Below are 12,486 nucleotides of genomic sequence, written 5' to 3' on the forward strand. Positions count from 1 at the left end.
TGATCTAAGCAGATTCCACAAGCCTCAGAAATATATATATATATATATAGTTCAAAGTGGACCAATAGGTAGGTAACATTTTCTGGTGCCAGCATTAAAAAAAAAATATATATCCTCCATAGTTTACAGTATATGGCTAATACCACAACCCCATGTTTCGGAACCATATACACCACCAGGAAAAACCTGTCTCCTATACACTTCTATATTCAGTCATGTAAACCTATTGCCGATTGAGTAGGCAAAACCAGTTGTGACACTGTTAAGATGGCTCAGCAGGTTACGTGCTCAATGCTGTGTTCGGTGTTTGATCTGAAGGTCACAGATTCAAATCCTGGCAAGGTCGTCTCAGCCTTTCATAATTTCGAGGTCGAACAAGCGGGTACAAATTTTGATTAGGTAATAATAATGTACGTAAATATGTGCTGTGAAAAGCGCTTTGTATAAAAGCTATATATAAATATCAAATTATTATTATTAGAATTATTATAAGAATAAACAACATTCGCACCCGAGGAAGGGCACTCAGCCATTCAGGTGGCTGGAACAGCAGACGAGAATGCACATTCTTCAACTGCTGTTTCCAGCCACCCAAGGCCCTTCCCCAGGTGGCACCATCTTTTTTGTTTGTTTTTTTTAATGTGGGGAGGCAACAGGGAGCCTCTCTCTGTTGCCTCCCCACTCGCCCAAAACAATCCATACCCCTTCCCCACCCCCTTTTTCACTCCCCACTTACCTGCTGGACTGGCGCTTTGTGCTCCAGTCCTGGACCTCTTCCCATCTCCCGGCTGCCATAGAAACGGAAAAGGGACTTAGTCCCTTTCCTATGGCGTTGGCCATCTTGTTTCCCTCCCACCCTTCATCCCCATCAGGAGATTGACATCGCTTGCGCAGCCAATCTCCAGAGGAAAGAAAAGAAACCATTCACACCCAGGATCAACACTGAGATGCAAATGGCTTTCACCCCCGCTGTGCGGGGGCTGGGGGAGAGGACATAGCCAGGAACAGCTCCCAGCCCTCGCCGAGGTCCTCACAAGAGCCTCCCCAGGGTCGGGCTAGCGGGCTGTTACTGGCCATGTCCACTCCCCATAGCAGGGGTGAAAGCCAAATTTGTAATTGCAGATACAACATGGCCACAAATGGTTTGCATACTAAATTGGCCAAAAGCCTAAAAGGTTGATTGACCATACTCAGACCATTTCGACATTTTGCTTGCCACACGTTTAAAATCTGTGTCTCCCCAACCTACATTTCAGGCCTGTTTAAGAGTGCCTTTCCAAACAATTTAACCAAGAACTCAGTATAAAAAGCCAACAATTATCTGGGTCGGCCCCCATCTACAATAACTGATTCTTTTTAATGCTTTTACTGTGCAATATGGTTGCATACAAAGCTTTAGCACAAAACACATAATATACATACATTCATTCATCTAAAAAGACATCTCAAGTGTGCAACACATCATTATGAATACCAACAAAAAAAAATCACTGGTAAATTCGATCATCAAAATCAATGTCAATAAATATAGTTAAAATTATTGTGGAAGAAGACCATATAAATCTATCAAAAATTCATAGGAGTTTTTCAAATTCTTTCCAAATTAATTATGCTGCAGCAGTCATGATTAACAAATCCGCAAGTAGATGCTACTCCAAAATTGGTCAGAGCTAACCAATCCCGGATACTAACTGATTCAAATATTGAGAAGACTAAATCATATAGGTGTGAAAAAGCCTTTTCTTTCTTTAATCCAGACCATCTAATGTGTCTGCAAAGCTCTGTGAAAACAAGTGAAACACCATATTCCTCCCAGGTGCCTTGTTTAGCTAAGCTTAGTCTCAGAATTGCAGGGCTGTGATCGCTTTTCAATCTGTCCACTATCTGGAAGTTTAACCCACCTCAAACCATGTAAGCTTTCCAGGACATAACCAATATGAGTATGCTTGCCATCGGCCTTAAATATCCATTTTGCCAGAATGTCTCCTTCCACACTCCCATCACAAAGGTGTACATCATGTCTAATGCATAACTAAGCAGTAAAATATACATACTGCTTCATCCTGTGCTGTCTTAATACTATTGGTGGAAGGATACCCCAACATTTTTATCCTTCTCAGAGGGTTTTTTCCATCAATTCAGGGAAAGGTTGCAAAAGTGAATCGCAGTGTCTCACCACAATTTTAATACATTTTGCATCAACATTTGGTCTAAATGGATAGTTCAATATTATTTCCTTCAATAATCCACAGTGTGTCTCTGTTTTGGCATCGGTCCAGTATAGATATTAGCTAATAATAAAGATAATGAAGAGGGAAGATCCAAGCATCTTGCGAATACAGTGGGATAATTTGTTGATACAATGTTCATAACAGCATTCCAACAAGTTATCACCCATATTGCTAGCCTGCCATTAGAGTGTCCCCAAACAACACCTTCCAAGGTAATCTCCTCTAGTGTCCATGTTTCTTACAAACTGATTATGTCCATGCTTTTAATTAACTGGATCTGGTCATAATCCATATTAGCAGTTGTGGAAAGGTGCTCAGACAATCGGGTGGCTGGAACTGCAGGTGAGAATATACATTCCCCACCCGCTGTTTCCAGCCACCCGAGGGCCTTTCCAGGGTGGCGCCATCTTAATTTTTTTATGTGGGAAAGCAACAGGGAGTGTCTCGGTGTTGCTGCCCCACATCTCCACCCCCATCACACCAACTCCAAAAAAATCTATACCCCTTCCCCACTTACCTGCTGGACCGGAGCTTTGTGCTCCAGTCCCGGCACTTCTCCCATCTACCACCATAGAAATGGAAAAGGGACTTTGTCCCTTTTCCCTATGGCAGTGGCCATCTCCCTCCCCCTCCTCCGGAGATTGGCTGTGCAAGCGACGCCAATCTCCAGAGGAATGAAAATAAACTTTTTGCCCCCCGGTGAAACCCTGGGTTGTGAATGACTTTCACCCACGCTGTGGGGGGGGCGGTCATGGCTGGTAACGCCCCCCAGCCGTAGCTGAGGCCCTTGCTTTGCCCAGTCTTACCTAGGCTCGGGCTAGCAGGCCAATACTGGCCATGTCCGCCCCCCACAGTGTGGGTGAAAGCCATATTAGCACATGGAGATCTTTACTGACCTCCTCGCAGCCAATCACAATGCTCAGAGCGTAATCAATAAATACAGGTATTGACTGCATTCTTAAGCAAGATTTTCCTGATAGGACCTTTTTGTTGCTGCAACATTCAATTTCACTCACAGAAGAGACAGCTAAACATGGGAGACTGCTTTCACTTTCTTATAGAGAAACAGTTTATTTTTAAATAACACCAAATGCATGCTCATGTTCAACAGGAGTAGTTTAACCAAGTTTGGAATTAAAATATTTAGTTATGAAGACAACCTTGTTATTTAAATATACCATAAAATCACATTTATTTCACTTACTCCATTTGTCCATTTACTTTCCTCACCATTAAATTAATGTTTTGTGCTAATAGCCTTAGAGACCTTGGAAGGTGTCACTATCGCTAGGGTTTATGACCCTTCCCTAAGTTATGACCATCGACCTAGCCTCGGTCATAACTTAGTGGCACATCATTATCCCGATCCTCAGTTCCCAAAGGCCAGGTTAAGCCCTCCACCAAAGTATCACGCCTTATCCATTTTGCAAGCAGTTTTTGGCCAGGAGGAAAGAGGAAAGGTTAAGGAGCAACCCTGCTTTGTGCCTCTTGCTAAATAAATTCTAAGCAACATCCTCCGATTCACCCTAGAGTGAGCTGGTAGGTCCTCGTATTCAACCAATACATTTTGGGTCCAATGTCATGCAACCCATTAAGCAAAAAAGGGGAGTTCTGTGAGTCTCTCTATCAGCCTCAGTCACGGGAAAGTCTCAACCAGATTTTTTAGCTCACTATCCCTTTCACAGAAGATAAATATCCACAACATAATCAGTCTTTGGACTGCCCTTGGACTGCTAGGCCATTCTCTTCTGAACAAGAGTACCGACAGCAACCCCAGACACGTGTTTCGGCCTGCCTGGGCCTCATCAGTGAGGTGGAGCTGTGCATCCCTAAGAACAGTGAGCAAGGGGTCCACATCTGGATTACCCTAATAACTTAGGGTAAGTCCCAAAGCTACTTTTTAATATGCAAAACAGGGGATTCTGGGAGTCTCTCTAGCAGCCTCAGTCACAGGGGAGTCTCAACACGATTTTTTAGCTCACTATCGCTTTCACGGAAGAGAAATATCCACAACATATCAGTCTTTGTCCTGCCTAAGGGCAGTCCAGCGCCGAAATGCTAGGCAATTCTTTTCTGAGACCCACTAAGGCCAACATATAACTCAACACTTAAAGGAGACATGCAGTTTTTACAAGCATAACATGTGCTTTCCCCAATTGGTAATGGTTTATCTTCAGCCTCTTTTCCAGAGAAAAAATATTCTATTATATTTAATTTTTTATAGGCATTTATTTAGCCACAGCTGTCTTCCATTGACATCCGAGGAGGAGAAGAAGTATGGTCTTCAGAGGATAAGCTGTGTCGACCACTCTGGGGGCAAACTCATTCTGAACCAGGGCTTCTGATCTCCAAATATAGCCAGAAGCTGTCTGTGCTTTTGCTAACATCTTTGTTTCACCATCTATTAAGGAGGTAGGTCTGTATGAGTCACAAACATAGGGTGGCCTCCATGTATTAGCAATCATCCCTGGTGTCTCTTAGATTATCCAGGAGGGTCAATCTCTAAACTCTCAAGTAACGCATCACACATGTATATTGCAATATATCTTTGTCCAGAATTCCACTGGGAATCCATAGGGTCTGGGTATTTTCGCCTTTTGCATCTGATCAGAGACTAGCTAATGCTCTGTGATATCCACTTCCAGTGCCACACTCTGCATATCTGATAGCATTCTTTCATGAATTATCCAAACTCCCCTGTCCTCAGTGATACTTAAGAAGGCATACAAGTCTTTGGAGTATTGGGGGTCTACCTCCACAATAGCTAAATGATCCATCTGAGGAGTTCTTGCGTCATCTCAGATCATCGTACCACGTAAGCCTCCCGCATGATATGATATGGCATTTGTAACGCGCCTATGCACAAGTGTTTCAAGGCGCGACGAGGGAGGAACAGGGGGGGAAAGACAGACAACGATCCTACTAGGCCAGGTGTCACTCAGATCGCGCAAGTGCAGGGGTAGGGGGAAGGGAAAAAGTGCAAGGGGAAGGGGAGAGGGGGAAGTGCTGAACAGGGTAAGTAGAATACAAAATAAATAAATAAATGGGGCCAGCTGGTGGCACGTGTAAGGTAGTGCAGACAAGTGCTGGGAGGGGGGGGGGGGGCTGTAGGGATGCAGAGACAGTCCCGCAGTGCAGGGGTTGCCAGGGAGGCAGTGCAAGTGTAGAGTGGCTGGGCCAAGGATCGAGGTTGGTGAGAGTGGCCCAGGTGCAGGTTCAGTGCAGTTTCAATGAAGAATTTAGCAGGGGAGAGGGAGAGAGAAAGCAGAAGCAAAGAGGAAGGTTTTGAGGTGCTTCCGGAACCGAAGATGGTTATCCTCAAGTTTCAGGGAGGCAAGAAGGCTGTTCCAGAGGGAGGCCCCTGCCAGAGAGAGAGATCTACCCCCAGCTCGTTGCTTCGAGAAGCGGCTGACCCTGAGGGAGTTGGAGACAGATGAGCGAAGGGCTCGGGAAGGAAGATATTTAGGAAGAGAGAGTTGAAGGTATTTAGGCCCCAGGCTCCAGAAGGCCTTGTGGACAATGCAGGGGGTTTTGAACTTAATCCTCGCAGCCACAGGGAGCCAGTGTAGAGATTTCAGTCCTGGAGAGACACGGTCTCTGGGCTTGAGGCCAAGGACAGTCTCGCAGTCCTGTTCTGGATGAGTTGCAGAGGGCGGAGAGTAGTAGCAGGCAGATTTAGATAGAGGCTGTTACAGTAGTCCAGCTTCGAGAGAACCAGGGCTCTGGAGACCATGAGCTTCTGGGGGAAGGAGAGGAAGGGAAGAATACCTCTGAGGAGGTGCAGCTGGTAGTGTGACTTCTTAGAGACGTCAGATATATGAGGAGAGAAGGAGAGTGTGGGGTCGAAGATGACCCCAATGTTTTTTGCCTTGCAAGTAGGAGCAGGAAGCGGGCCAAGAGAGGCTGGCCAGAGCGCTGCAGGGAAGGAGGCAGTGGGTGTGCCGATGAGTAGAATCTCAGTGTTACTAGCATTAAGGCAGAGGTCATTGGCGGCACACCATTCCTGGATAGCAGACAGACAGTCGGAGATGAGGGAAGGAGAGGAGGAGGCCGAGGGTAGCCTGAAAATGAGCTGGGTATCGTCCGCATAGCACTGAAAGTTGGGGCAGAGAGTGGCGATGTGGTGGGCAAGGAGTGCCAGATACTGGTTGAACAGCCAGAGAGAGAGATTAGATCCCTGGGGGACACCACAGGTAGGGAAGAAGATGTCTGAGAGGAAGGACCCCAGTTGGACCTGGGAGGGTCGATTGGAAAGGAAAGAGGTCAGCCACGCCAGAGCCTGACCAGTGATACCCAGGTTATCACGGAGACGGTTGAGCAGGATGGCATGGTTGACAGTGTCAAAGGCAGAAGAGAGATCGAGCAGAATGAGAACACATGGAGTGTTGGAGTCGAGGTTCGAGAGCAGGTCTTAACAGATGTTCAGGAGAGCAGTTTCCGTGCTTCTGTCAGCTCTGAAGCCAGATTGATGGTCATGAAGACTACCAACAGATTCAGCATGGAGGTTGAGCTGGGAGATGGCCAGTTTCTCCAGGAGCTTGCCCAGGAAGGGAGTGATGGAGATTGGGCGATAGTTAGCCGGGCAGGCGGGGTCGGAAGAGGGTTTCTTAAGAAGAAATGATATCTCGAGAGCCACGCCAGGAGTTAGACCAGCATGTGCCCTTGTTCATTAATCTGATACTGCCTGTCCCATACTTGGCATTTTGAATTTTAAATCGCCTGCCTCACCCATCTCGCCACCTTCAGATTTGTTGTCAAGTTGGTCTCAGCATTGTCCCTCTCCAGACTTTTGATTTCACATTCCTTGTTCTCCAATCTCAGCCTTACTCAGTTTCTTTGGGATCTTCAGAAAAGTGACAGCTTTGCCCTTATTACAGACTTGAAGGATTCCCAATGTGTATTTACTTTCAATTTATCGGGCATCAATAGAGAAGTATTCCTTAGTATCCAATTGTAGGTTTGTGACCTCATCCTTGTCCTGCAGACAAAATACATTCTGAGAAGTTTTTTTAACAAGCCCTGCACTGCTGATAAATTAAGAAACCTCTTAAGTGACTATGTAAGACTGTTTGTTTAATTTCTTTACATATGCCTTTATGGGGAGCTTTGAACTTGAAGGAATTGAATTGAGAACCCTCTTACTGATAATATGCAAAGGAGGGTGAAAATGAATTGATGTTCGGATTGTACAAAGGTATACATACCCAATATGATAACTTTCCTTTGAAATTACAGAAAGAGAGAGAAATTCTACTTCTCTAGAAAACAAGCTCTGTGGGAGGTCACTGATAGGTATACCAAGATCTTCCATTGGTGTTTATTACAGCAAATGCTCCTTTTAGATTTTATATAGATGTCACTTAACTTCCAGTCCCTCAAAGACGTACCTTAATGTCTCATATAAAGGTTGGAGGCTTTTGCAGTGAGAGGGGTATCTTCATTCAAATCCGGTGGTCTTGTTCACTGATGCAAACCTATTGGAAGAAGTCACCAATTGGAGCAGGGATCTGGGTAGCATACTGGGTCCTCTTTGATCAGAATGTATTCTCCTAACCTACCCCTGCTAAGACCACGCTGACCATGTACCATCCCCCATTAGCTTGCTGCTTACAGCAGCTAGACTTTCCCACACATCCAAAAGGAAAAGGGTCAAGGTCCTTTGCATCAGGAATGGCTAAAAAGAGTCAAACACTTACATAATCAGGAAAAACCAATTTACATTTGCAGGAATAAAGCAACCAGATCTGAACAAATGGCATTCCCAAAAACATTGCACTCCTCTTTTTCAATATTCCTTCAAAGAGGGCTAAATATAAAGGATCATTGTGATTTCTCTCAGTTTTCGCTTGAGTGCCCAAGTCCCTCTTTGATGCCTTACACCCAATCAACCGCGGTAATCACCATTATTTGACTTCTGAAATGCCACTTGTAGCGTAATTACTGAAGATATGTCGCTTGCTAACCCAAGTTATAGAAAGTTGACCAGCTAAACTGACAACGGCATTCCCATCACAATTAAAGGTTTGTGCTTCGGCACTTTGGATACATAGCCACTTCTCAGATTTCTATTGTAGTCTAACCTGATTTTCCTCCAGTCCATAATTTACCTCATTCTCCTACACTATATTATCTTACGTTTTATGGTTTGTAATATGTTGAAGTTACTGACATGCAAGCAGGGAGACTGTTATATTTTGTAGTTATTTTTAAATGTGAATGTAAACAATGTTTTATGAAGTAAACACAGATCTAACATGCTGGAAAGTGGATGGATAGACTCATAACATATAACAGAGAACCAGTCAGTAGCGGTTTTGAAATTAAGTGATGATAACCTACCATAACTGAATCCAGTTTCTGTTTTACTTTCTGCAACCTCATGGATGTTCGAACAGTGCTGACAAAGTGATCTGCTTCAGAGATGGATGCTTCCTGCAGTTTATTCATATCTGAACCACTTACGATTGGTTGTCTTTTTGGTGCAGTTGATGTAAATGACCCATTTAAATCTTTTATCATTTCTGCCTCCAACTGAGAAACTATAAAAAAAAGAAAAATATTTCATAATAAGCAATCTAGTAATTCATTTTTCTATGAATGGATTTCGGTATCTGGAAAGATTCAATATTTCACTGATAAAATTAAACGACTTTTGGATGAAATTTGCTAAAGCCATGTGCAAGAGTGCTCCTGTCCATATTGTATTACCAGCATTTGCAAAACCAACAGCTTGGGCGTTTGTTTAGGTATGGAGTAGGCATTAACGGGGCACTGAAATCATGGTTTTACCTGGCCATAAGATCACAACAGCTGGAACATAGAGTGATTACTTGGGCATATGATGGCAGTACCTGGCAAGTGCATATCTAATACCTAAAGCAAAAACTGACTTTTTCATTGCTTGTTTTGAACAGGACTTTAGTGAACGGAAGAGATATAAATCAAGTGGCTGAAGGCACACTTGATTAAGACATCGCACTTTTTCAAGACATTCATATTTAAAGCTGCAATTAAGCCATTAACTCTCAGCAGACTGCTTGAAAATAATTCGGCCAGGCCAATCCTTGATGCTACCACTTGATCGAGTAGTCTCAACAAGATTTGGGGGATGTGTTTTGGTGGTAGTGGGTGGGAATGGCCATAGGGATTAGCATGGCCATGGCCAGTCATTGGGTCAAAAATAACCGAACATCACGCACAAGCTGTACCCCTCCTCACATGTCATCTCCCTCCTTCCTAGCTGTACTCTAATGCAATAGATCCACCTAATCGGCCAAACTAAAAATTGCCCTAAGGCACATTTTCTGGCATTAACAATGTAAATGTGTGTATTCGGGATGGGAGTGCGCTAGGGCACATGATTGTGAAGCTGGACCTCCACTGAAATAGCAAGAACTGTGGCATGCCCGCAACTTTAACCATTATATCAGTGGGATAATGGGTGGGTATACCATCACCAATTAAGGAAGAGCTGACCAGTCCTTTTAGCCTCACAGAGGGCATGTGCTGGCTTAATAAGGGGAGAGTATGTAAACCCCACCTGTTTCAAACTTTACCAATCATCTCACATTCCAAAAATTGTCAGCGAAGGTTTAAAAGCACTGTCTGCTAATTTCATATGACTTAAAAAATTTAGTTTTTATAGCTTAGACGATATGAAAATAAACATGGTGTGGCACATGCTAGGCATGAACACAACTTCACAACAATGGTTCAGAACACTGCACAGGAGTTGTGTGCTGTGCGCGTTCACCTCCACGAGTATCGCACTCTTATGATCCCAATATGAAGCACATTTGGGCAAAACAAAAAACGCAGCCTCACCCAAAACCGCGCAAATTCATGCCAGACAACTTTTTTAATACAAACATTACATAATGCGTGAATGAAAATGCATGTTTTGTGAATGGAAACTGGGCATTTGTAGAAATCACAGTTGCAAAAGCATAGCTCATTCATTTGTAACTGTTTTATTATGACGGGGTCCTATGACAATTAGTATGATCTAAAACCCTTCGAAGTAAGAAAAGGCAATAGCTCATGCTGCACTGTTTAAAAGATTGCCAAAAATATATGATTGAAGGTGTTAAAAACAAGATGACGATACAACTTTTTTTTATTGTGCATTTGTGAGGCGGTTATACACAAGTAAATGTGTTTCAAAGCGCCCACATGGCAACAGGGAGGGAACATGGGATTGAAAAACAGTATAAACACTGGAAGAAACAGACAAACCTACTATGCCTTGTGAGTATTCTGAACATGTAAGTACAGAGAGAGAGAGGGGGGAGGAAGGTGTGGGAGTAAGTGCTGGAGTGTCCGTGCTCGGCTCGTGGGTGAGCAGCAGATGTTGGTGCCTAGTATAGTAAGTGCAAGGGAGCGTTGAGCTGCAGTAAGCAGGTAAGTGGAGGCCTAAAATGGCTCAGGCCAGTGGGTGCTAGGGCAAGTGCTGTGTGCAACAGAAGCTGAGGCGATTGGATGTGGAAGGCCAGGGCCTTGAGGGCACATAAGGGCCCTGGCCACCAATAACAGTGACTGTGTGGTTAGCAGAGGAGGGAAGAAGGAAAGGAAGAAGGGAAGGAAGAAGTGAAAAGGAGAGTCTTGAGGAGCTTCCGGAATTTGAGCAAGTCCGGCTCAAGACATAGCAGAAGGGGTAGGGTGTTCCACGAGAGGGACCCAGCAGAAACAAGAGATCGGCCTCCGTCCCTCCGTTTGGCGAAACACTTCACGCACAGACAGTTGGTTTTGGAGGAACCTACCGTTCCGGAGGGATAGTATTTAGTAATAGCCATTTGCAGGTAGCATGGTCCTCACCCCCAGACAGCCTTGTGGATGATGCAGAGGGATTTGAATTTAAACTGTGCAGCAAAGGTTAGCCAGTGGAGAGTTTTTAGGGCAGGAGAGATGCGGTCCATGGGCTTCAGTCTCGCTGCCCTATTCTGAATTAGCTGGAGGGGTCGCAGAGAGGAAGAGGCTAGATTTAAGAGACTGCTGTTGCAATAGTCAAGCCTAGAGAGAACCGGAGCCCTGGTAACATTGAGCTTCTGGGGAAAGTGAGAAAAGGCAGGACTCCTTTGAGAAGTAAGAGTTGAAACTGGACTTCTTGGCATGTCCTGGATGTGAGGGAGGAAGCAGAGAGGAGTTGAAGGTGACTGAGGTTTCTGGCTTCAGATGCGGGAGAAGGGGGAGAGCCTATAGAGGATGGCCAGAGATAAGGGGAGAAAGCGAGAGCAGGGGTCCCAATAGGATGGATCTCAATCTTGCTGGCATTGAGGCAGAGATCATTGGAAGTGCACCAGGACTGGATAGCAGATAGACAATCCGGGATGAAGGAAGAAGCAAGAGAGTCAGCAGGAAGTTTGAAGTATAGTTGAGTGTGGTCTGAGTATCAGTGGAAATTGTGGGACGAAGGAGTAAATGATGCGCGCCAGCGGACCAAGGTAAGTGTTAAAGAGCCAGGGGGAAAGGTTGGAGCACCAGGGACACCACAGTTGGAGAAGGAGATAGGAGAGGAAAAGGTTCCCAGAATAAGCTTGGACGATCAGTTAGGAAAGAGGTCAGCCAATCCAGTGCCTGCTCCGAGATGCCCAGGGCATCATGGAGTTGTTTTATGAGGACAGAGCGGTCGACAGTGTCAAAGGCAGGGGAGAGATCAAGTAGAATGAGGACAGCTGGAGAGTTGGCATCAAGGGAAGCAAGCATTTCTTCAAAGGTGTTCAGAAGAGCAGTTTCTGTGCCTCTGGATGCTCGGAATCCAGATTGATGGTCGTGGAGACCGCCGACAAGTTCAGTGTGTGAGGTAAGTTGGGGAAGACCAGCTTCTTGAGGAATTTCTCAAGGTAGAAATAGGGCGGTAGTTAGCTGGACAAGTAGGGGAGGGGGCGCACAAGTGAGTGCTTGAGGGAGGAGGGGAAGGAGCCAGTAGCAAAAGAATGGTTGCAAAAATCTGCAAGAGCGGGGGCAAGGGAGCCAATGTTGTCCTTAATGGTTCTGGAGGAACAAGGGGATACCTGTTTGGAGGAGACCTTCATAGAGTGGACAACTCTGGTAACATCCTCAGGTGTGACAAGGGGAGAAGGATGAGAGAGTGGAAAATGGAGGGTGAGAGGCCATAGGAGGCAGGGGGGTGGGAGAGAAGTTAGGCAAGTGGGTAGTAAGGGTGCCTGGGATGTCCTGAATTCTAGTCATGAAGTGTGTGGCTGGTGAATTGCAGAGGGCCAGGGAAGGAAGAAGGGAGGAGGAGACTGCAAAGGGG

General features: G+C 45.1%; 1 protein-coding gene across 1 annotated transcript in view; it reads right to left on the reverse strand.

Annotated features, from left to right (window-relative positions):
* Positions 1-12,486, reverse strand: part of AHI1 (Abelson helper integration site 1) — a 2,019,384-nt gene that overhangs the window by 756,262 nt on the left and 1,250,636 nt on the right. The window contains exon 18 of the mRNA XM_069606745.1: positions 8,571-8,770. Coding sequence (XP_069462846.1) covers positions 8,571-8,770 — 200 coding nt within the window. The remainder of the gene's footprint in view (positions 1-8,570; positions 8,771-12,486) is intronic.

This window comes from Ambystoma mexicanum, chromosome 4p (genome assembly GCF_040938575.1).
Source record: "Ambystoma mexicanum isolate Mex_15411 chromosome 4p, UKY_AmexF1_1, whole genome shotgun sequence".
NCBI lineage: Eukaryota > Metazoa > Chordata > Amphibia > Caudata > Ambystomatidae > Ambystoma > Ambystoma mexicanum.